Here is a 21,727-nt window from a genome sequence, read left to right as displayed (position 1 = left end):
CTCTGTGTTCTCTATGCAAAATGGGAATGAGGCTGATGGCCCTACTAAATTTTTAGGGTTGTTAGGCAGATCGAATGACATTGAAAACCATAAAATTGAGTGCACGTGCACAGCAGTGGTGGAATGCTCTGTCCATGATCCCGCTTCCTCACACCTAGAGCATTCTCGCACCCTAGTTCTGTCCCCTCCCTGTTCACGCCAAACTGGGCATGGACTTGACAGCAGGCATGGCCGTGAACCATGAGCCAGGCCATGCAGCAGACCCCCGTGAGAGGGTGATGAGACACACAGCACCTGCATGGCCAGGCCAGGGCTGAGTAGGGCTGGCTTGGGGGCCTTGAGTTCTGAGCTAAACAGGAGGGATGCCAGTGCTGCCAGGGATTGGGGCTGGGAGCGCTACTCAGTTCTGGGGCCACAGACCTCTCCCCGCCCTGGCAAGGGGCACTTACCCCCACAAAGAGACCCTTTGGCCTGAGGGCTGCGGGCCTAGAGGCAGGATGAGGGTGGGCCAGCACTTCCGCAGGCAGGCCCAGGCCAGACTGGAAAGTACAGGAGAAGGGGCTTTGGCCAACTTGGGGCCAAGACCAAGTTTAGCGTAGGGCAGGGCCCCAGAGCGGCCCCAGAGGCAGCTCATGGCCAGAGGTGCCTGGCCATCCGTGTGCCCCGAGGCCGGGGAGAGCACCATCTTGGGACACTTGAAACCCATTGCTGACACTGTGGCCTGGGCACACTTTGGCATAGTTCTGGATTTGTGCTTTAAAGCAAAGGTTTGGGAAGTTGGGCACACCGGGGTGCAAGTCACAGCTCCATCATTTAGTGCCCGCGAGACCTTGGGCACACCACTCAGCCTCTCCACGTCTCATTCAGCATCCCCTAAAAAGGGCTCACTAGAGCTCACTCCTGCAGTGATCTTTGGGAATGCAATGGGCAGTGCATAGGACGCGCTTAGCTCAGAGTCTGGCACACGGTGAGCAGGCAGGAAACGGGGGGAGGGGGGGCACAGAGGAGATACAGGTGGTGGAGGGGATGCTGGGTGGTAGTGGAGGGGGAGGAAAGGTCAAACACAGTATGTCCCACACAGGGCGGTGGTCCTCCCAGAAGAGAGGCAGGAAACACAGGGCCTCAGAGGAGCCCATGCAGGGCAGGAGCCCCTAGGAAGATTTCAGAGACAGAAGAGTGGGTACTATTCACATGGTGGTGAAGAAGGGGTGTCCCAGGACCCAGAAGGGACATTATGGGGCCTGGCCACAGATGGATGAGGCTGGTGATGGGCGTCAAGGCCCATTGCAGAGGGTCGCGATGCTGGAGTCATGGGTCAGGGTGTCTTTCCTGTGGTTTGAGAAGCTGTTGAAGGTCTCTGGGTTGGGAGCCGGGGTGGAATCAGAAAGGAAGGGACGCCCAGGGTTCTGGTCTCACTGGGGTGGATAGAGGAGCAGTTCTCTGAGCTAGCCAACGTGGGAGGAGGGGCGGCTTTAAGAGAGAGAGTGATGAGTTCAGACTAGAAATGTGAGGTCGGAGGCCCAGGAACGTCGAGGAAAGGGATGCCCTCTGGAAGAGGAAGAGCAGTGAGTAGAGGAAGTGGAGAAGGCCCCAGCGGAGAAGGGCAAAGAGCCAGGAGAGGGCAAGGCCCGGAGGTGAGGGGAGAGAGCCTGTCCACAGCCCTTGAGGGGACCGCAGAGGCTAAGGGCTTGCTTGCCCCATGATGGCCAGCAGACTTGCAGCTTCTACAAAACTCAGGCGACTGTGTGACTAGTTAACCCATCCTCTTGCATACCCCAGTGTCAGCTGGGCCCTCATGGGCTTTGAGATCTGGGAAGAACTGGACGAGCAGCACAGATGTGGGCGGGCGGCAGACAGACCCGGCTCACGCAGGCAAGCCCCGTGCTGCCTGGTGTCTTGTTCAAGGGAAGCCAGAAATCTAGGTGTTCCTGTGAATCACCTGAGTTTTAAATCCTGACCATGAAGACAAAAAAGTCTAAGCCCTGTGTAGCTTGAGTAAAACCCATTCATGGCCCGCACACCACCCCAAGGCCACGAGTTTCTCTCTGCTCTAGAACGGCGGGAAGACTCCGCACCCTGGCGCCCAGCTGTGCCCTGGTGACTCTCTCTCGAGGATATGCTGCTGGGTCATCATTCCAGCTGGGGAGGCGTGTGTTTGGGCACCGATCTCATTACCCAGCCCCATCAGGCTTGGGGAAAAGCGCATGATGCCAGCGCCCTTGTGCTGGGTGGGCACTGCAGACCATGAAGCTGACGCCCATTCACAGTGTGCCTGGTAAACCCCCCCACCCCACCCCCACTGTGATCAAGCACCTCTTGGCTTGGGGTTCTGTGAGTTCTTCCTGCTCCAGGCTTGCCCCAGAGGCCTCCGATGCAGGCCCAAGGAATATCAGGGCACCTTGGAAGGCCCCCCCTCCCCAGGGAGGGGAACAGAGCCAGGCCACAAGAAAGGACAGAAGGTGCGACGCCCCTGCTCTGCAGGGAAGAGGGCTGGCTTGCCTTTGCCTCTGACTTGCTATGTAACCTTAAGCAAGTCTCTTGTCCTCTCCAGGTCTCGGTTTCCTCACCTGTAACAAGGGTATAAAATTCCTGGCTCCTTCACCAGACTGCCCTGAGGTCAAAATCAAAGAGAGATTCTCATATGAATATATATGGGCTGCAAAGGGCTAGAGATTACTTTACTTGTCCGCCCTTAGCTTCCCCAAGACGATCCTCACCCCAGCTGTGACCCTTATACAACCATGAGATTTCCCACTAATTCCAAGGTCAAACTCAGAAAGCCTCTCTGAACAGGACCAGGCAGGGGGCTTGCTGTCCTACTGGGGGCCTGATGCTGACCAGGGCTCCTTGCCCTCCTCAGCCAGGTCCCTGCCACCTACCCACCCTCCCCCTGCTACCGCATCTCCCCTCCACGAAGCAGGACTCCGTGAGGATGTGGCCAGCGGGCGTCGGGTGAGCGGCTCTGGGACCCAGGCGTGTTGCTCTGGGAGCTGTTCCAGGTGCACCCGAGCAAGGGTGCATAGCACCAACAGATTGGATGCATGCAGAAGCTAGCTCCAGGGGGCTGATGGGGCAGTGCCAAGCGCCCCTGAATGGTAAATCCCCATAAACGCTGGCTGGTAAGCAGCCCAAAAGGCTGGCCCCTCCCGTGCCAGCCCGCAGCATGGTCCAGTACACCGGGCGTGGGACCAGGGTCAGGATACCTTTATCTGGGTCTCCACTCAGTCACCCACTTGGTATGAGTCCTCTCCTGGGCCTCAGTTTCTCCATCTGTGAAAAGAGGAATTGGACTAGTGAGTGATCCCTTTCGTGTTTGGAAATGGAGAGCCAGGGGAGGGAGATTTGGGCGGTCACAGTGACCAGGAGACACTCCTGGCATTTAGGGCCCACGGTCTAGGGGCCTGGCCCTTACAACGAAGAATCGTGCCCCCTCCAAAGAAAAAAATGCAGAAGCACCCGTGTGGAGAAACCCTGGTGGGTGATCTCACAGGTCCCTTCCAGAACTGGGATTTGGAAAAAATTCACCCAAATTCATAATCAAACATTCTAAAAAGAAATTCTTACCTTGGAATGACAGCTTCTAGCTCTGCCGCCTCAGAGACGTGGGACTGCCGCTGTTGAGCTAAGCAGCCCAGCCTCGGAGGGATCCAGAAGGTTCCTCCTGGCTCCAGGGCTCTGTGACTCTGCAGTTGGAGATAATGACGAGGGTTTACACATAAGGAGCCGGCTTTCCAGCCTCTAAAGCCTGCTAAACACACCGTTTACTGCCTTTGATCGTCTTGCCAACCCCAGGAGGTTGCAGATGAGCCAACCACGGCTCAGAAAGGCTTAGAGATGTGTTCAAAGTCACACAGCTGGCAAGTGATGGGCCTGGGGTCCGAACCCAGTGCCCTTCCCCCTCCCTGCCCAAACTTCCTTGATGGGACTCCCTCACCATCTCCCCCAGAAAAGGCAGTGTTGACTCACCTGCCTTCCCAGGAAAAGAGAGGCATCTCGGGACTCTGAAATGCAGCCCGGAAAGGCCAGGCATCCTCCCCTCCCCTCACCACACACACTCAAACTCAAATTGACACACACACATATACTCACCTCCAGTAGGAAAACCTACCAATTTTACCACAGATTTCAAAAATCAACTTTGAAATTAAAACGAATAAAGAAGCAGCACGAAAGGCCCAGGGAGAAAGTTCTGAGAGCCAGCTTCTGGGAGCTGGTCAGAAGGTAGAAGACACCCCCTCCTTCCAAGAAGCACTGGCCAAGTGGGGCTGGGCACCTGAGCCCCTCACAGCAGCGGAGCATGAAAGGTCCGAGGGACCAAGAGCCCCGTGATCCCAGGTGCGGTGTGTGACCCCCTTCGCTCCTGACACCCGGACTCCCCATCCTCCCTGCCCAGACCTGCAACGTGGCCAGCCCTAAGCGCCCTGGCCAGCCCCATGCAGGACACACGGGAACACAGTACTACTGGAGTCTGATCTGGGTTTAGAACATACAGACAAGCCATTCAAGTCTGCGCTTGTGCTGGGCTGTCACTCTGTGTCACGGGTGTGCGAGTGACAAGAGAATCTGCATTTTTAAGCAAAGATCTGCTAAGCTGAGGACCAAATGTCACTCCGTTGTTTAAGATCCTTTAAGGCCTTGCTGCCCGAATGGCAGTCCCGGGACCAGCAGCATCCTGGGCCCCACCCATCGGCACCTTAACAAGCTCCCTGGGGGCTTGTGTGCACGATATCCAGCGGGAAGCAGGCCGGCCCCTCACTGACTACAGGCCAGCCACACTGGCCTCTTTTGGGTTCCTAAAACACGCCAAAGCCCTTCCTACTTGCTGTGCCCTGTCTCGGGAACGCTGTCCCCCTAGGTTCTCACAAGGCTGGTCTTCCTCGGCCTTCAGGCCTCAGACTGAATGTCCCCACTTCAGAAAAGCCTTCCTAGACCACCGGCTCTGAAGCCGATGCCCCTCGTGGCCCTTCTCAGCATGGCCTGTAGTTCTCCATTTACAGCACAGATCGCTGGTCGAGTCACAGCTGAGCTGTGTGATCTGCCCTTGCCAGAATGCCCAGTTGGCCTGACACACGCGGGCCCAGCGCGGAGCACGGTGCAGGGCACACAAGACTGAGTGGAGCGAGTGAGTGTAGGACCAGTACAGTCATGAAATATAGGACGACTGTCGCCATCTCACCATTATTCCGACTCACCTTAACTACGCCGTAAGTTAACCCTCGGACTCACTTTGCAAGTGGGAAACTGAGGTCTAGAAAGAGGTGGGGCATGCCACGGTCACCCGGCAAGTCTATGGCAGAGCAAGACCAAAGCCTTTGACCTTTCAGGACTCAGCACCTGCACCCACGCCCGGACCCCCTGCCTGTCCGTGTGCGCGGCAGGACAAAGCAGGATGTGTGCAGGGGCCGCTGACCTACATTGTGAGTAATTGCATTATGCAGAGGGACTCTGAGGCCAGTTGCTCTCCTTTGGCTGCACAGACGGGGGAGGCTTGCCGGGCAGCTTCTGCAGGGCTCCCGCTGGGCCGCGGTCCGGCCAGGAGTCAGGTGTGATCACTGCCAGCCCACGGCCGGCACGGACCGGCGTGGCCTCCCCTCCGGGCACTGCGCCCCGTCAGGCAGGAAGAGCCTCTTACCAGCTTGCGTTCGGCTTGCGGCCCCAAAGCACGGCCTTCGCAGAGCTCTGGGGGCTTCCGAGGAGGCCTCTATGGAACACGTCGCAATGAAGTCATTCCTCCCACAAGCAGCCCCTCCCAGTTTCTACAGCGGGGTTCTAGGGTTATACTCACTGTCCCCTTGGAATGTGACGCGGTGCTCGAGAGAGGCAGGGCAGGCTGGGACAAGCACCTGGCGAGGGAGGAAAGACCACTGGTTTGGGAGGCAGACAGACCTGGCTTTGAACCCAGCTCCAACATTACTGCCTGGAGATTTGGGGCAAGTTCTTTCTGGGCCTCCGTTTTCTCATCTGTAAAATGGATACAACACGTTGTTGGATTCTTACGAGGCTTTGACAAGACAGCGTAGGTAGAGTTAGCAGCTTCGCACCTGGTGCATTGTTGTCACCCGTGACAAGCGCCCTCGGTGTTCTTGGGGCGGCTGTTATTGGGTGAGGTCGACTCATTCGGCCTCTGAGGCTGTCTCTTGTGGAATTGTCCTGATCTTGCCAGAATGGAAAAGCCCTGAGGACGGGGCTGTGTCCATCCTGGTGATTGCTGTATTACCCCCTGCCCAGAACAGAACCTAGCAGATGGTAGTGCTTCGTGGTTACGTTGGAATGAATGAATGACTACTTAGGTAATTGCCCAGGTGGGCAACAAGTAAGGAAGAGAAATAAAGAAGAGAAAAAAAGCAGTTCGAAAGTTCTTATAGGCCAGTCATCCATGGAGATTGATTTAGACCAGGGGAAAGTCTGTAGTCCCCAATCATCTGGAGAGGCAGGGCTGACATCCTGGCTCAGACCCTGAGGGGAGACCACAGCATGGCATCTGCAGGGGTCTGTGCCCTGTGTGTGTGCTGCTGGAGCGAGCACTGGTCAGTGCCCTGGGATCACTGGCCCTGGGCTGCATGTCAGGCCCACACTGAGAGCAGGATGAGGGTGGGGTCACTAGGCCTGGGTCCTCCAGCCCCACGTTCCCCAACATCCCCTACCCTCCCACCTCACTCCCACTGTCTGGAAGGGGTGGGGCCGGTCCTCCAAGGTGCCTGGAAATCTGGCCTCCTTTAAGACCACTGGGTGCCTTCTAAAGTAGCACAGGATGCTGCTGAGGGCTTTGCGGCCCCACTGAGCCACAAAACTAGCTCTGTGTCCTCAGCAGAGGGTGATCCGGGGCCACTGGGCCAGACCCTCCGTGCAGGTCTTGGGTGCCCTCTAGTGGCACTTTGCTGTGTGACGTCTCCAAGTAAGTGCTCAGGTGGCGGCGCCTTTCCCCACCCCCACTGTCCTCCCTCTCCATCCCCCCCACAACCCACCCTTTGCATCATCGAGTGCATCTCTCCCCATGTGTGTGACTGCTCAGACCACTCTGAACTCCAGTCCCAGGCATTATTAGAACAGATCAGAGAAGAAAAGCCATGGCTTTTATAGATGACTTTGAGATTCAGTACAGGGGTACTGACTGACTGGTCAGACTCCTCATCCCCAGCCCCAGGAGTACCTGAACCTCATCACTCCTAAAACCACCCCAACCCCTGCCACTCTGATCCATGTACAGTGTGCCCAGACATGGGGTTGTGTGAGGGTGATGTTAATGATCAGATTTTTGTGGCTTCTTTCTGGATCAACACCGTAGTGGGAGGATAGCGTAGAGGCGGCTCCACCCAGCCTCGGACCACTGAGTTCTCTGAACTCTGGCCCTTGATTTTTTGCTGCCCTCCCACCTCTGCTTAAGCTTAATGAGATGGGTGGGGGTGCTAAAAGACCAGATGTACGGATTAGGATTTCAGGATGGGGGTCAGAGCATACCAAGATGGGGAGCATGGGCAGGGGGCTATTAACAAGTTAAAAGATAACCTGGCTACAACGTCAGCTGCAGAAGGGGGAAGACAGAGTAGCCGCAGTTGGAGGAAAACTACCTCATGGAGTCTTAGTCAACCATAAGGAACATATAAATCACCGGTGGAAGATAGTTGTTTAGAAAGCCGAGGAGATGGGGCGCCTGGGTGGCTCAGTCGGTTAAGCGTCTGCCTTCAGCTCGGGTCATGATCCCGGGGTTCTGGGATCGAGTCCCATGTCGGGCTCCTTGCAAGGAGTCTGCTTCTCCCTCTGCTGCTCCCCACCCCCCACTCATTCTCTCACTCTCTCTCTCTCTCAAATAGATAAATAAAATCTTAAGAAAAGAGATTCTTAAAAAAAAAAAAGAAAGAAAGAAAGCGAGCCGAGGAGATGTGGAACAAGGGCACAGGCAGACTCGCTCACCACCACCTGGAGTGTTGAGCTCGATTACAGGCCTATAGATCGATGGTAAACTCGAGCAGGTTGAAGGACCAGGCCGACTCGTGGCAGGAGGCGATGTGTACCTTCACTGCAGCTCTTTTCCTCCTGAGAAAGGGCATGCAGACGCAAGGAGAGAGCTCGGGATTATTCTGAGGACCCCAGAGGAAAGGCAAGGACCAGTGGGGTGGACGCACAGAAGGTTCTGGTTCAATAAAAGAACTGTGCAGCCACTCACCAAGAGTGGGAGGGGGTGGGCTCCCTGTCACTGGGGATGTAAGAGCCCGACAGCCACTCTCGGCTTCCCGTGAATAGACTTTTCATAACATTGAACAATGGTGTATGATAGCATCAGTCCTTTATACACAGAGAATCTAAGAGTCCATCATAAATTATTGCCTTTCATTGTAGAACAACAGCTACTATCATCATTAATGAGTTTGCTACTCATGCATGACCGTAATGGGCTTGTGCTCCTGCATTCTGATGTCTGCTGGGTTGTCAGGCATTAGGGAAGCTCTTCCTGCTTCCGTGTGGAAGCACCAGCACTCCCCAGATCACAGGAGCCCAGACCATTGTCTGCCTCAAAGGCCAGGCCAAGAGAGCAGGGCCAAGAGAAATAGGGTGCCCATTCCCTCTTACCTGAGGCCTGCTTTCCACATCCCCGGATCCTACCAAAATGTCCCTTCTAACTGGTGAGTGACTCTGGGGATGCGTACCTCTTACCCTTAGGCCTGTGGCTTTACCTTGGGCCTCTGTAGGACAACTCCATCCTGGACACAGTTCTTTGATGAGATACCCTCAGTGGGTACCTGTTCTAAAGACAAATAGATTCACAAATATATCTTCAACTTGACTTTGCAAGTTTGTTATTGGTAGTTCATGGATGTAGAAATTCTAAAACCATTTTGTGTCTATTTAATATTGAGCAAATGAGTGACTATTTTGATATTGTGGAAAACCAGAGATCTCACTATGAGAGAAGGAAGATGCAAATATGGAATGGGAAGAAGCAAGAACCCTGTGGTGTAGGATTTTATCTACATCTATAAACAGATGGTAGAGAGACAAGGATAGATACATAGAATGATGATGGATGGATGGATGGATGGGTAGATTAGATAGATAGATAGATAGATAGTAGATTAGATAGATAGATAGATAAGGAAGGAAGGAAGGAAGGGCCTAGAAGTAAAGATACCGCACATCTAGAGCCCAGATCTTGGTTTCTAAATATCATTCTCCACCAGAAAGAACCAAGACTCCTCAGAGAAATGGCTGAATCTGAGGCTGGGAAAAGGAAAGCACAAAGAAGTAGAAGTACTTTTTGTGCCAAGACATAGGAAAGTGTTCCCAAAAAGTGTGAGGATGTATTGGAAAAACACATGAGACTGCACATGGGAGTTTCCGACTGACCAAATCTGGGAAAATTTGTGCATCAAAATGAATGATAGTAATGGAAATGAAAAAGGAAGCCCTAAATGCATACTGATATACATAAATAAATGGGAGGAAAAGAAAGATCTGTTTACAGTGGTGTGCCAAGTATTTAAATGAAATGATAGAGTTAAAAAAAAAAAAAAATCACCTGGGCGCCTGGGTGGCTCAGACGGTTGAGCGTCTGCCTTCGGCTCAGGTCATGATCCCAGGGTCCTGGGATCGATTCCCGCATCGGGCTCCCTGCTCCTTGGGAGCCTGCTTCTCCCTCTGCTTCTCTCTCTCTCTCTCTGTCTCTCATGAATAAATAAATAAACTCTAAAAAAAAAAAAATCACCATTTTTCAGCCACCAAAGGAATGTGACTCAGGTAGAAACCATCACTGGATGCTTAAACCACTGAGTTGACATTTGTGGGGAAACGGGACACTCACACAGTCTCAAAGTATCTCCCACAGAGTATTTATTAATTACAAGGGGGAAATGGTACCTTTGAAGTGGTGAGATCTGGCAGACATCACTGAACCAAATGATCACAGTTAACATCACCAGTAATGGGACAGAGTGCCATCAAGTGCCACTGAGATGAAGCTCCAAAGAAGCAAAAACATCACTTTACGTAGGATTCCCACCATGAATGCATAACCCAAATCTAATCATGAAAACACATCAGACAAACCCAAACTGAAGGACATTCTATCAAATAACTGAACCAGATTCTTCAGAAATATACATGACATAGAAGATCGAAGTAGGCTGAGGAACTGTCAAAGATTAAAGGAGACTAAAGACATGACAAGTAAATGCAGGACATTGTCCCAGATTGGACCCTGCTTTGGAAAAACCACAATTGTCTTAAAGGACATTATTGAGTCAATTGGCAAAATTTGAAAATTGATAGCATATTAGATACTGTATCAGTTAAATGTCCTCCATTTGGTAAGTATATGTGGTTATATAAGAGAATCTCCTCATTCTTCTTTTTTTTTTCTTTTATTTATTTATTTGAGAGAGAGAGAATGAGAGACAGAGAGCATGAGAAGGAGGAAGGTCAGAGGGAGAAGCAGACTCCCTGCTGAGCAGGGAGCCCGATGCGGGACTCAATCCCGGGACTCCAGGATCGTGACCTGAGCCGAAGGCAGTCGCTTAACCAACTGAGCCACCCAGGCGCCCCGAGAATCTCCTCATTCTTAAGAAATACTTGCTAGGTATTTAGGAGTGAAAGGTCAGGATGTCTGCAACTTACTCTTAAATGGTTCAGAAAAAACATATGTAGAATACACTTTTTTTTTTTTCATTTCTCCTCTTTCCACCATGTGGCTGATTCTTGCCCAGAGTTTCCCAGCTCAAATTCCTGAGAGAGACCATGTTTGGGTAGGGTCCTCTCCACCATCCCTCTTTGAGCAGAACACCACACTAGAAAACCTCGTAAGTCTCTGACCAGACTCTGGATTGGCTACTGTGGGTCAAGTACCCACCCCCTATCCAATCAACTTTGGCCCAGGATAGGTCATGTGGAATAAAACATGGCTGCCCCCATTGTTCCCTCACTGGGGGTGATGGGCAAGAAGGTCTCCTTAGAAGAGCTCGGCAGGCCCCAAGGCTGGCTCAGCCAGCAGTTATTGGAGTTAATCCCAGAGACACCTGAAGGCCTCTTGACATAACTTGTGCCTTATTCTCACCTTCATTCTTTCAACAAACATTACAGATGCATGCTCTGGACCAGGTCTCATGCTAAGTACTAGAAGCACAGGAAGTGACCCACTCTCCACCCTCAGGAGATCTGACTCATGTTTGAAAGGCATGAAGAACACAGATAACTAGAGTGCAGGGCTGAATCATGACTGACAAAGAGAAAGCAGCCTCGTGGGAACATAGAAGAGGGGTCCAAAAGGCCTCCTGGACAAGGGACTGGCTGTAGCTCACGGGAGGGCAAGTGGCCATCAGATGGGGCCCTGGCTGCTGAAAAGGTGCCCAGTGCCATCCCTGGGTTTCTGTTTTCTCTTTGCACAGCCGGACCCAGCAGGACGAGACATCTCTATCCGCCCACTCCTGGAGCACTGTGAGAACACCCACATGACCATCTGGCTTGGCATCGTCTATGCCTACAAGGGGCTTCTCATGGTAGGTGTGGAGAAGAAGGCAGAGGTTGGGGGGCCGCTTCTCTGTCAGAGCTCTGTCTCCCAGGGGCCTCTGTGAACATAAAAATAACAGAGCCCCCAGGACGAAGCACTTACTAACTGCCAGGCCCCGTGTCTGCCACGTGTTCTCTCGATTCCCACAACAACCCTCTGAGATGGGTGCAGATAATGCCCCATTTCACTGATGAGGATGCTGAGGCTTGGTTTGCCCGAGGTCACTCAGTAGTGAGAGGCAGATTCAAGAGCTTAACCACAGAGTAACCCCAAAACCTGTGAGAGTGCCTCAGGGCAGCCACCGTAGTGCTCCCAGAACGGCAGCCTGTCAACATCCAGCGCACGTTCACATCCCACATCTTACTGCGTTCTCTCAAAATCTGTGGGAGGTGACTGGAATCATCCTCGTCTTACAGAAGTCAGGCTCAGAAAGGTTAAAGGGCACTCGTAACCTCCAACCTCCGAACCCAGTACTCTTTCCACTCCACCCATCTGTTAGAATCAAAGATCACATACCAAGCCCGCCCCACACGTCTGGAAGGACTTGAAAGGGCAGCCACACCCCACCTTATCCCATTTTGACCCCTGAATCTTCTCTCCAATCCTATGCAAACTGTGCCTCCACTGAAATCCCTCCAGGGACAGGAAACCAGCCCCCATTCCCCCCTCAGGTCTTTCCGCAGGCAAGCTGAGCCACCATTCGCTTCTGTGTAGCCTCCACTTAGAGGCCAAGAATGAAGCCTTCTCCAAAGGTCAGATAAAGAGGGATTTCTTGTACTGCTCAAATGCATCCTCACCTTCTGCTGCTTCGGAGAACTGTTTCTGAGGGGCCACACCAGAAGGGCATGTGTTAGGGGACCCTAGGCAGAGATTGTCCCCCACTTTATACTAGTTGAGACTAGTTTCCCTAGGGATTCTATGAGGACCAGTGGGCTGCACTCTGGGCCCCACAAGGTAATGACCCTGAAGGTGTCCACAGGAGGTACCCAGAGTGGAAATGGGACTTTGAGGACTGGCCAGTGGCCCTGGGCTTGGAGAAGGGCACTAGGGGACATGGTCACCGGAGCTGTCAGAGACAGGTGGCATAGACCCGAAGGCAGATCCGTCATCAGAGGGCAGCTTTCAAGTCCACATTAGAGAAGGATTTTGTACAACAGAGCAGTGGCCGCCCGTGTGGTGGCGCCCCCTAGGAAGGAAGGCGCTCCCTTCACGGGAAGCAAGCGGTACCCATGACTTGAGGCCCCCAGCCCTTGCTGAATAAAGAGAGTGAAACCAGACTCTCCAGGACCCCTCCCGCTCCACGCTCCCTGATCTGAGACTGTGAAATTAGATTATGGGGAATCCAATTGACTATCTCAGCTGCGTTCATCTGTAATGTTTGACCATCCGTTATCTTCGGCACTTACTTGCAAAAGTGGTTGGAGATGACCACATCTCTTCCAGTGAAGCTAGAACCTCCAGCCAGATGGGGCAGTAAAAGCTGAATTTGGCAGAACAAGTGCCTTACTGTTTCCAGTGTGCACAAGGAATTGTCCTCCGCCCTCCTGGCTCTTAGGGTTTGTGGACTAAAATTCTAGCTCCTAGTGCCTGCCGCTCTGAAACCACAGAATTTCAAGGCTGGAGAGAGTATGCCCAGCCCTGTAGGCCCACTCCCCTGTCAGAGTTTCAGCACTTCCAGCCCCCGCTGGGCATCCCCGACAAGCATTCCGTCACTCACCGCTGCCATACCTCCAGAGATGGGGAGCTCACCCGCCTCAGAGTGGCTTGTGTCACCTGTGGATGGTGTATCAGTGTCCTGTGGCTGCAGGAACAAATCTCCACAAACTGGTATACACAGACGGGCTTGAAACAACACACTTTTATTCTCTCACAGTTCTGGAGGCCAGGAGTCGAAAACCAAGGCTGAGCTGTGCCCCCTTCAAAGGCTCTAGGGAGAATGCCTTCTTGCCTCTGCACGGCGGCTGATGGCTCCAGGCATTCCTTGGCTTGCGGCCACATGGCTCCAATCTCCAGCTCCGACTTCACATGGCCATTTCTCCTCTCCACGTCTCTCCCTTGTGGGTCTCTTATAAGGACACTTGTCCTTTGAATTAGGGCCCACCTGGATAATCCAGGCTGATCTCATCTCAGGACCCTTAGTTATATCTGCAAAGACCCTTTCTCCAAATATGCAGTCCCCGTGGATTCGGATATGGACATATCTTTTAGGGCCACCGTTCAACCCACTATAGTTGGGTTGCTTTTCTAGAAGGTTCTTCCTTATCCTCAACTAAAATCTGCCTTGATGTACCTTGTCCCCATGAACCCTCATTCTACTCCTTGAAGGCCTAAGAACAAGCTGCTGTCCGTTTCCTCCTGACACGCTTCAGAGATTGGCAGCCAACCACCAGGTCCCCAGACTTGCCCACATTTTACGATGGGTAGAGACTCTCGTGATGGTTTGGTGTGGGCCCCTGGGCAGGGCCAGCCTCTGCCACTTCCCCTGGAAGACATGGACGGCCAGGCCCGGCTGGCACAGCCCCCACTGTGGGACTGAAGGGAACACACATGAAGAAACCAGCACAAAGCAGGCTTTCAACACCCGCTGGACTCTTTCTCTCCTAGGTATCTGCTTCCTGGGCTTCTGGCTCCCCATTTTAAAAGACATCTTTAAAAAATACATCAGTCTAGGGCGCCTGGCTGGCTCTGTCAGTGGAGCGTGTGACTCTTGATCTTGGGGTTGTAGGTTTGGACCCCACATTGGGTGTAGAGATCACTTAAAAACTTTAAAAAAAATTTTAAATAATAATAATAATAAATCTGTCTGTGAGATAATACGCTTAGAGAAAAAGAGAGGAAAGCAACCATGGTTGTATATATAATACCATTTAACAAAATAACTTTTAGCCAACTCTTATACCGGGCACTTCGGTTTACAAAATGCTTTCAGAGCCATCCTCCCATTTCATCTGGATACAAACCCTGTGAGATGGTGTTATTATTATCCCTATTCCACAGACAATGAAACTGAGGCCCTGAGAGGCGAAGTGACTTGCCCAAAGATTCCAGATCCTCCAGCCTTCTGCCAGCCACCCTTCTAGCACAGGGCATCGTGCTACCCTACTAAGTCAAACCTGAAAACAGAAGCCCTCAGTGTGCTATTAAATGGATCATGCAGCTTTGGATGCCCTGAGCTGCAGTGGTGAGGTCGGAAGGAAGAGGGGCCTTTGAGGAAAGACGTCCTAGAAGGGCTGGACTGCAGCCGATGGCCCTGCATGGTCAGTGGTCCTGGTCAGCTCCTCCCCCACCCACCCACACCACCATTCTGCCTGGCATTCCATCTGTACTTCCTCCGCAACCTGCCCTCCCCTTAGACCACCCATGAAGGCTAAACCCTCCACACCCTGCTTCAGATCACATTGGACCTCTACCTTGTCCATTTCTGTTGGGAGATGTATCAGTTAGGAGTAGAGCTACAAGTGACAGAAAACCCAAAATAGTAATGGTTAAAGAGATAGTTAACTTCCTTCTCAGATGAGCAATCTAGGGCTGGTGGGGGCTCCCAGAATCTCAGCTCCTTGGATCTTGTGGCTCCCCCCGTCTTCACCGTACAGCTCCCACATTGTAGACTCAGATGACTTTTTGGTTTAAGATGGCTGCTCAAGCTCCACCCGTCACACTCCACTCCTTCTACTAGGAAGGAGGGAAAGGAACACCGTTTCCCTTTATAGATACTTTCCAGAACTTGTACACACCACTTCCACCTACCTGGCACTGTCCTGAACCTACTCATATACCACACCTAGATTCAAGGACAGTTAAGATATGTAGTCTCTATTCTGAGTGACTTTGTGCATTGAGAGGAAATAGGAGTCCCAGACACAGGGGCTCTGCCTTATTTAGTAGGAAAAAACACTGGACTGAAGTTCTGGAAACACAATCCACTTTTGCCACTGTAGGACGGTGTGGCCTTGGACAAGCCCCTTCCTCCTCTCTGGGCCTCCATGCTCTCTCTAGAGTGAGGGGAGGTGGTCGAGATCATGTCTGCCCTTCCCACCATGGCCTGCTGTACGTGAACCGGTTGTGGGACAGAGGAGAACAGACGCCGTAACAGCCCCAGTGTGCATTTCCTCAGCAGGACTCCCCCCAGGGCCACCAGTGGAGACCGAGGGTGACATCCAGAAGACCTGGCCCACAGCAAAGCCCCCAGCCCCCCTTCTCAGAGCAGCAGGTGTGTGCCACCCCGTGAGAATGACCACCTCCCCTTTCCGCTCATCATTTCAGCTGTTCGGTTGTTTCCTGGCTTGGGAGACGCGCAACGTCAGCATCCCTGCCCTCAATGACAGCAAGTACATTGGGATGAGTGTCTACAATGTGGGGATCATGTGCATCATCGGGGCCGCCGTCTCCTTCCTGACCCGGGACCAGCCCAACGTGCAGTTCTGCATCGTTGCCCTGGTCATCATCTTCTGCAGCACCATCACCCTCTGCCTGGTGTTCGTGCCCAAGGTACGGCCCACCCCCTGCATCCTGCCCTCTGGCCTCCAGCCCTGCACAGGGGACTGCTGGCTTCCTCCGCTTTCTAGCCATTTTATGCTTTCTCTACTCGGGATGATTACAGTTCACATCATGGAAAGTTTAGAAAATGCAAACAAGTAAAAATCAAATTTTCCAGAAATCTCAGGGTCTCACCACCCAAAAACAATCACTGGTAACGTTTTGTTTTAGTTTTTTACGAAACTACATATTTTTGATGTGTTTACTTCCAGTCTTTTTTTTTTTTTAAGATTTTATTTATTTATTTGAGAGAGAGAGAGCAGGGGAAGGAGCAGAGGGAGAGGGACAAGCAGACTCTCCACTGAGCGCAGAGCCCCAATGCAGGGCTCGATCCCAGGACCCTGAGATCATGACCTGAGCCAAAATCAGGACTGAGCCACCCAGGCACCCCCCACCCCGCGGTCTTTTTTAAATGGTTAGGCAGTGGTGCCTTCTCAGTTACAGCTGTGATTAAACCCACATATCGTTTTGTAGTTTGCCTCTTTCACTGTGAATTTCTCCGTCATAACCACCACTGACGGGGGATGTTCCATGTTTTCTTGTCCACTCAATTCCCTTACTGATGAGCATTACAGTTGTTTCCAGATTTTTTATATTATAAATGAACTTATTTTCTCTACATAACACATGATCCCCATTTCTGGCTACACCCTTCAGATGGAGCCTCAGAAGTAGCATTAGTGGGTAAAAAGGAATAAATAACCACTTTTAACAGCCACTTACACATTCCATTCATCTGAAGCCCTGACCTTCAAGACCAGCCCGAGAGGGTGTTTTTCAAACCTTATCCTTCCCAGCAGCGGGCAGGTGAACCAGAGGCCTGGGTATCTTGGGAGCCCCTGCAGTAGGCTGGTCTCAGCTCAGAGAAGAACGGGAAATAGAGAGGGTGGGAGGAATTATTGGCCCAAGTGGGGTAGGGTGTGCCTTGGAGTACGGGGGGACGAGAGATCAGTCGGGGTCCACTGTGCCCTAAACAGACGGCCCATGGCACCTCCATGCAGTGAGTCACCAAGCGGTGACTTCCCTGGAGCACTGCTACCCTATATGCCTGCCTTCTCTGCTTGTCAGCGCGTGCCCAGGCTCCAGGCCACTGCCAAGACCTCTCTGCCTGCACTCTGACATTCTCTCACTCTGGTCAAAGATGCCGGATGCCTCCAAGCCCAGCCCTGACCCTGTCACTCTTCTCTGTCACCCTCAAGAGCTCCTCATTGCCCTCCTGGCTCCAGAATCAAGTCCCCGATACCAGGCTGCCTTTTAGGACCCTTGAGTCTCCTCCAGTCTCCCCAAAGAACCCTGCCCACCATCCAGACTGCCCTTCTCCCTAAGTGCCCTGAGCTCCAGGCCCCCTTGCTTTCCACATGCCCCTTCTTCCCCCCTAGAATTCCCTTCCCTCACCATCCTTTGGGCCCTCCACAGAGCCCAGCCCAGGCCCACAGCACCCACAGCCCAGCCTGCCCTCAGTACTTCTGGGCTCTGGACCGTGGGGTCCTGGAGGACAGGGGCCCTGCCTCACCCAGTCCCTGCTCTCCAGTCCAGGCCCAGAGCCTGCCTCAGACCAGAAGTGTTTCTTGAATAAATGAGTGAGATGAGGATCAAGTAGCAGCCTTTTCCCTTCTACAACAATGCTTTTGTCCATGACTGAGCTAGTCACAAGTCTCCTCAACACTCACCAATGGTTCTAAGAAGCAGAAGCCTTCCCTTGCCTCTATCCATTGTCTTCCAGTGTCACCTCGGGGTTATTTTCCATGTGGAATGAGGCCCAAGGTAGAGTGAGGCTCAGCTGGAATCAGGCCCGAGAGGCGCTGGTGGGCTCCGAGGGGTGGTTGGGATACAGGTGGAGTCAGGATCAGGAGACCAGACTTCTGCTGACGAAGAAGGAAACTGAGACTCAGCATGGGGGGGGGAGGGGCCTGCCCAAGGTCAGTGGCAGAGACAAGCCTGAGCCCAGGGCTCCGGGCTCCCAGCCTGGGTCTGTGTTGCCTCCAGCACAGGACCTGCTGTGGCGGAGTAGATGGGAGATTGTAGGGGGAGGACCCCGCGCTTCTCTTTTCAGCCATACCTTGTCCTTTCAGCTCATCACTCTGAGAACAAACCCAGATGCAGCAACCCAGAACAGGCGATTCCAGTTCACTCAGAATCAGAAGAAGGAAGATTCTAAAACGTCCACCTCAGTCACCAGCGTGAACCAAGCAAGCACGTCCCGCCTGGAGGGCCTGCAGTCTGAAAACCATCGCCTTCGAATGAAGATCACCGAGGTAGCTCCCCCAGTACCAGCAGCCAGGGCCCCAGCCTCCCAGTTGCATCCGTCTGCCTCAGGGCAAGACTTCTCAGGGCTGCCACTCCCGACCTGGACCCCCCACCCTGGGACACCCCCTGCATCAGGCTGTGCAGTCCCATGTGCTGGGGTCACAGCCGAGAGAACAAGCGGGGCCATAAACTAGACAGAGGCAGTTCATCGGAATCCGCTCACCTGGCCCAGGCTGGTGGAGGCCAGACATGCCCCGATTCCAGACATCCTCAGAAAGAAAGTTCCTGAAGATTTGTGAGCTCCCAGATTATAGGAGCTTCCTAAGTGTGCGGGGACCCCCCCACCCTTGATTTTTCACTCTCCCAACCCAAAAACCACCCTCATCCATATGATATACAGCAAGACAGGAGGGAGTAAAGAGAAACTTCCAGGGAAGAAGGTTTGCTGAGACCTCACTGTTGTCTTGAGGGTCCTTAACTGGTTCTTCAGCATTCCAGAGAGGCCATAACTAGATTTCTCTAAGCCAGACCTCCAATTCTGGACTTTCTATACCTGGAATGGGGGACCAAATTACCTTCCCCTTCTTCCCCTCTGTCTTTGGGTCCAGAGGTGTGACTGGCCCATGATCTGCAGGCTGCATGTTTCCCAGAGAAACCCTCATTTGACGAGTGGAATGGGGAAGACACAACGAAGAGCATGTTAGGATAACTTGCTAAGTTGCTGTAACAAAGAGACCCCAAAATGAAGTGGTCCAGAGAAAATATTTCTCTCTCACCTAATGGTCCTGAGGAGATGGGTCCTGGCTGGCCAGCAGCTTTGCCTCCATGGCCATGACTGGATGAGGCTCATTCACTCCTGCTCTCTGCCACTCCCCAAGCTGCACTCCTCACCAGGACGGTTAAAGCTGAGAGGGGGAAGGCATGTCCTGTTCTCAGTCACAGGAGGGGAAGAAGAAGTCCACACAAGGGATGAGCAAGTGGTACAAAAATTGTGCGCCTTTTGGGTCTGCTGCAGTCACCTTGGCAAGAACTTGCATGATCACACTTAGACACAAGGTAGGCTAGGAAATGTGCTCTCTACTGTTGAACCGGGAGGAAGAAGTGAGATACAGGGTGCCCCAGGGAAATTTGAATTTCAGGCAATCAAGCATACTTTTAGTATGAGGATGGCCCATACAGTACTTGGGATCTACTTGCACTAAAAAAAAAAAGATTCATCATTATCTGAAATTCAGGTGGGACTGGGCATTCCATATTTGTATTTGCTAGATTCCAGTAGCCTTTTGGGGAACTCACATTAGTCTGTCACAAAGATCCACTACACAATTGTCTGTGCACCTAAACCTGATTGCTTTAGGATGGGATAGCCCCCCACTGGTCACCAGAGCAAAGTAGAAAAGGTTTCTGTCCCTCAAAGCCCATTGCTGATTTCCGTTTTAATCTCAGACCTCTCTCTGACTAGAACGACCATGACTTGACATTTGACTTCTACTTGCACACTCCAGCAATAAAGGGTTCACTCACTTCAGGAAACCTGAAACCGAAGCCATTGTCAAAATCCATAAAATGCTGGGTGGTTTTTCCTGGACTCGAATCACAATCTGGCCTCCTTTGCTCCTAGTCCTGCTGTTTGAGTCACACAGAAAAAGGTCTCTCTCTCCTCCTCCACGTGAAAATGCATTTAAAAATTAATGGCTGTGCTCTTGACATCAGAACAACACTTTACAGTTTATATCTTCCTCTCCCTTATGCTATAGTAGAATGTCCACTGCCTTTCCCAGTTACCACCCCTCCCCAACACACACATGCACGCACACACACGTGCACACACACACGCACCAGGCTTCTCAAGGGCTAAACTGCCCCAGGGCCTGCACCTGACTTTTCTATAACTGAAGGCAGCTGCAGTCCATCCTCTAGAGGAGCCCCTCCTGTGCTAAGCTTCGGTGTCCATGTGAGGCTCACAGCTGACTGGCCCACAGATCTGTCCTCCCCTGCAAGAGTGCTGCTAGGTATCAGTAACAATAATTATAGTACTTTTACTATAGTGGCGGGTTACTCTTACGATGTGTCAAGGATTGGGCTAAACTTTCAGTGCATTGCCTCGTTTAATCTCCACAGGAACCACAAAGGTAGTTACTGTTGTTACCACATTGTACAGATGAAGGCGTTGAGACTCAGTCTCACAAGCCAGTGCACAGACAGTAAGGGGCAGCCTGGGTTTGCCCCAAGGCCTGTCCAACTTCAGAGCCTGCGCCCTGCCTGGCACTCTCCCGCCCTGCCTGCCCGGGCTCACCCAGCTGCTCCGCCAAGGCGCCAGCCTGCCCTGAACACATCACTAGAGCGCCCAGGCCCCTCCCCTCCCGGCCCCTCCTGCACAACAGCCAGCAGGGGCCCTCCGCAGCTCTTCCCCAGCAGGCAGCAGCCTCTCTGGCTCTGGGCGCCCTCCTGAAGCCCGCCCGAGGCCCAGTCCCGTGACCCTGTGAGCTGGGCTGAAGGGGCTGGGCCCTGGGGCTCTAACTCAGCTGGAGCCTTTGCCTTCTAGCTGGATAAAGACTTGGAAGAGGTCACTATGCAGCTGCAGGATACACCAGAAAAGACCACCTACATTAAACAGAACCACTACCAAGAACTCAACGACATCCTCAACCTTGGGAACTTCACTGAGAGCACAGGTAGGAGGAGGCGGGGTCCCTGGAACGTGGGGACCTGGGTATCAGACAGCAGCTGGCCATCTTCCACTTTACCGAGGAAGGAATTGAGGCTCAGAGAGGGGGTGGGGCTGACCTGAAGCCACACAGGCAGAGCTGGAGCACCTGGCATCCACAGTTCGGGCTCCGTTTGGGGTACTACCCTGCCTAGAGCCGGGGCTTCTGTCCCTCGGTCTCTTGGGTTCCAGTGGCGCACGTACATGACATGGCCAGCATTCCCGGGGTTCTGATTGGGGTACAGTGTTCTTAGTGAAGAGTTTACCTTACTTCTCCCAGTGACATTTCACGGTTTCAAATGTGCCTTCTCGATGTATGGGAACGGAATGGTCAGTAAGCTATGACATGACACTCTATCTCACCAACCACTTGGGAAATGCAAGCCAAAATAACACAGTCTGGTTTTTGCCTACATTTCAGCAAAATTTTCAAAGATCACCGGTGTTGTTAAGAGTGTGTAGAAATAGGCATTCTCCTGCAATGTTCTGGAAGTCAGTCGGGCACATCCATATGTTAGATGTTAAACCTCTTTTTTTTTTTTAAAGATTTTATTTATTCATTTTGAGAGAGACAGAGCACAAGCAGAGGGAGAGGGAGAAGCAGACTCTCCGCTGAGCAGGGAGCCCGATGCGGGGCTCGACCCCAGGACCCCAAGATCACGACCCAAGCCAAAGGCCTAACCATCTGAGCCACCCAGGCGCCCCTAGATGTTAAACCTCTTAATTAACAACTCCATTAG

General features: G+C 52.6%; 1 protein-coding gene across 1 annotated transcript in view; it reads left to right on the top strand.

Annotated features, from left to right (window-relative positions):
• Positions 1–21,727, top strand: part of GABBR2 (gamma-aminobutyric acid type B receptor subunit 2) — a 341,390-nt gene that overhangs the window by 311,327 nt on the left and 8,336 nt on the right. Inside the window, exons 14-17 of the mRNA XM_081803256.1 lie at positions 11,376–11,486; positions 15,761–15,985; positions 18,106–18,288; positions 20,826–20,955. Coding sequence (XP_081659382.1) covers positions 11,376–11,486; positions 15,761–15,985; positions 18,106–18,288; positions 20,826–20,955 — 649 coding nt within the window. The remainder of the gene's footprint in view (positions 1–11,375; positions 11,487–15,760; positions 15,986–18,105; positions 18,289–20,825; positions 20,956–21,727) is intronic.

Source organism: Leptonychotes weddellii, chromosome 14, assembly GCF_054177405.1.
Source record: "Leptonychotes weddellii isolate Sample4059 chromosome 14, ASM5417740v2, whole genome shotgun sequence".
Classification (NCBI taxonomy): Eukaryota; Metazoa; Chordata; class Mammalia; order Carnivora; family Phocidae; genus Leptonychotes; species Leptonychotes weddellii.
The sequence above is the reverse complement of the archived record's forward strand: the minus strand, read 5'-3'. Positions and strand labels throughout refer to the sequence as shown.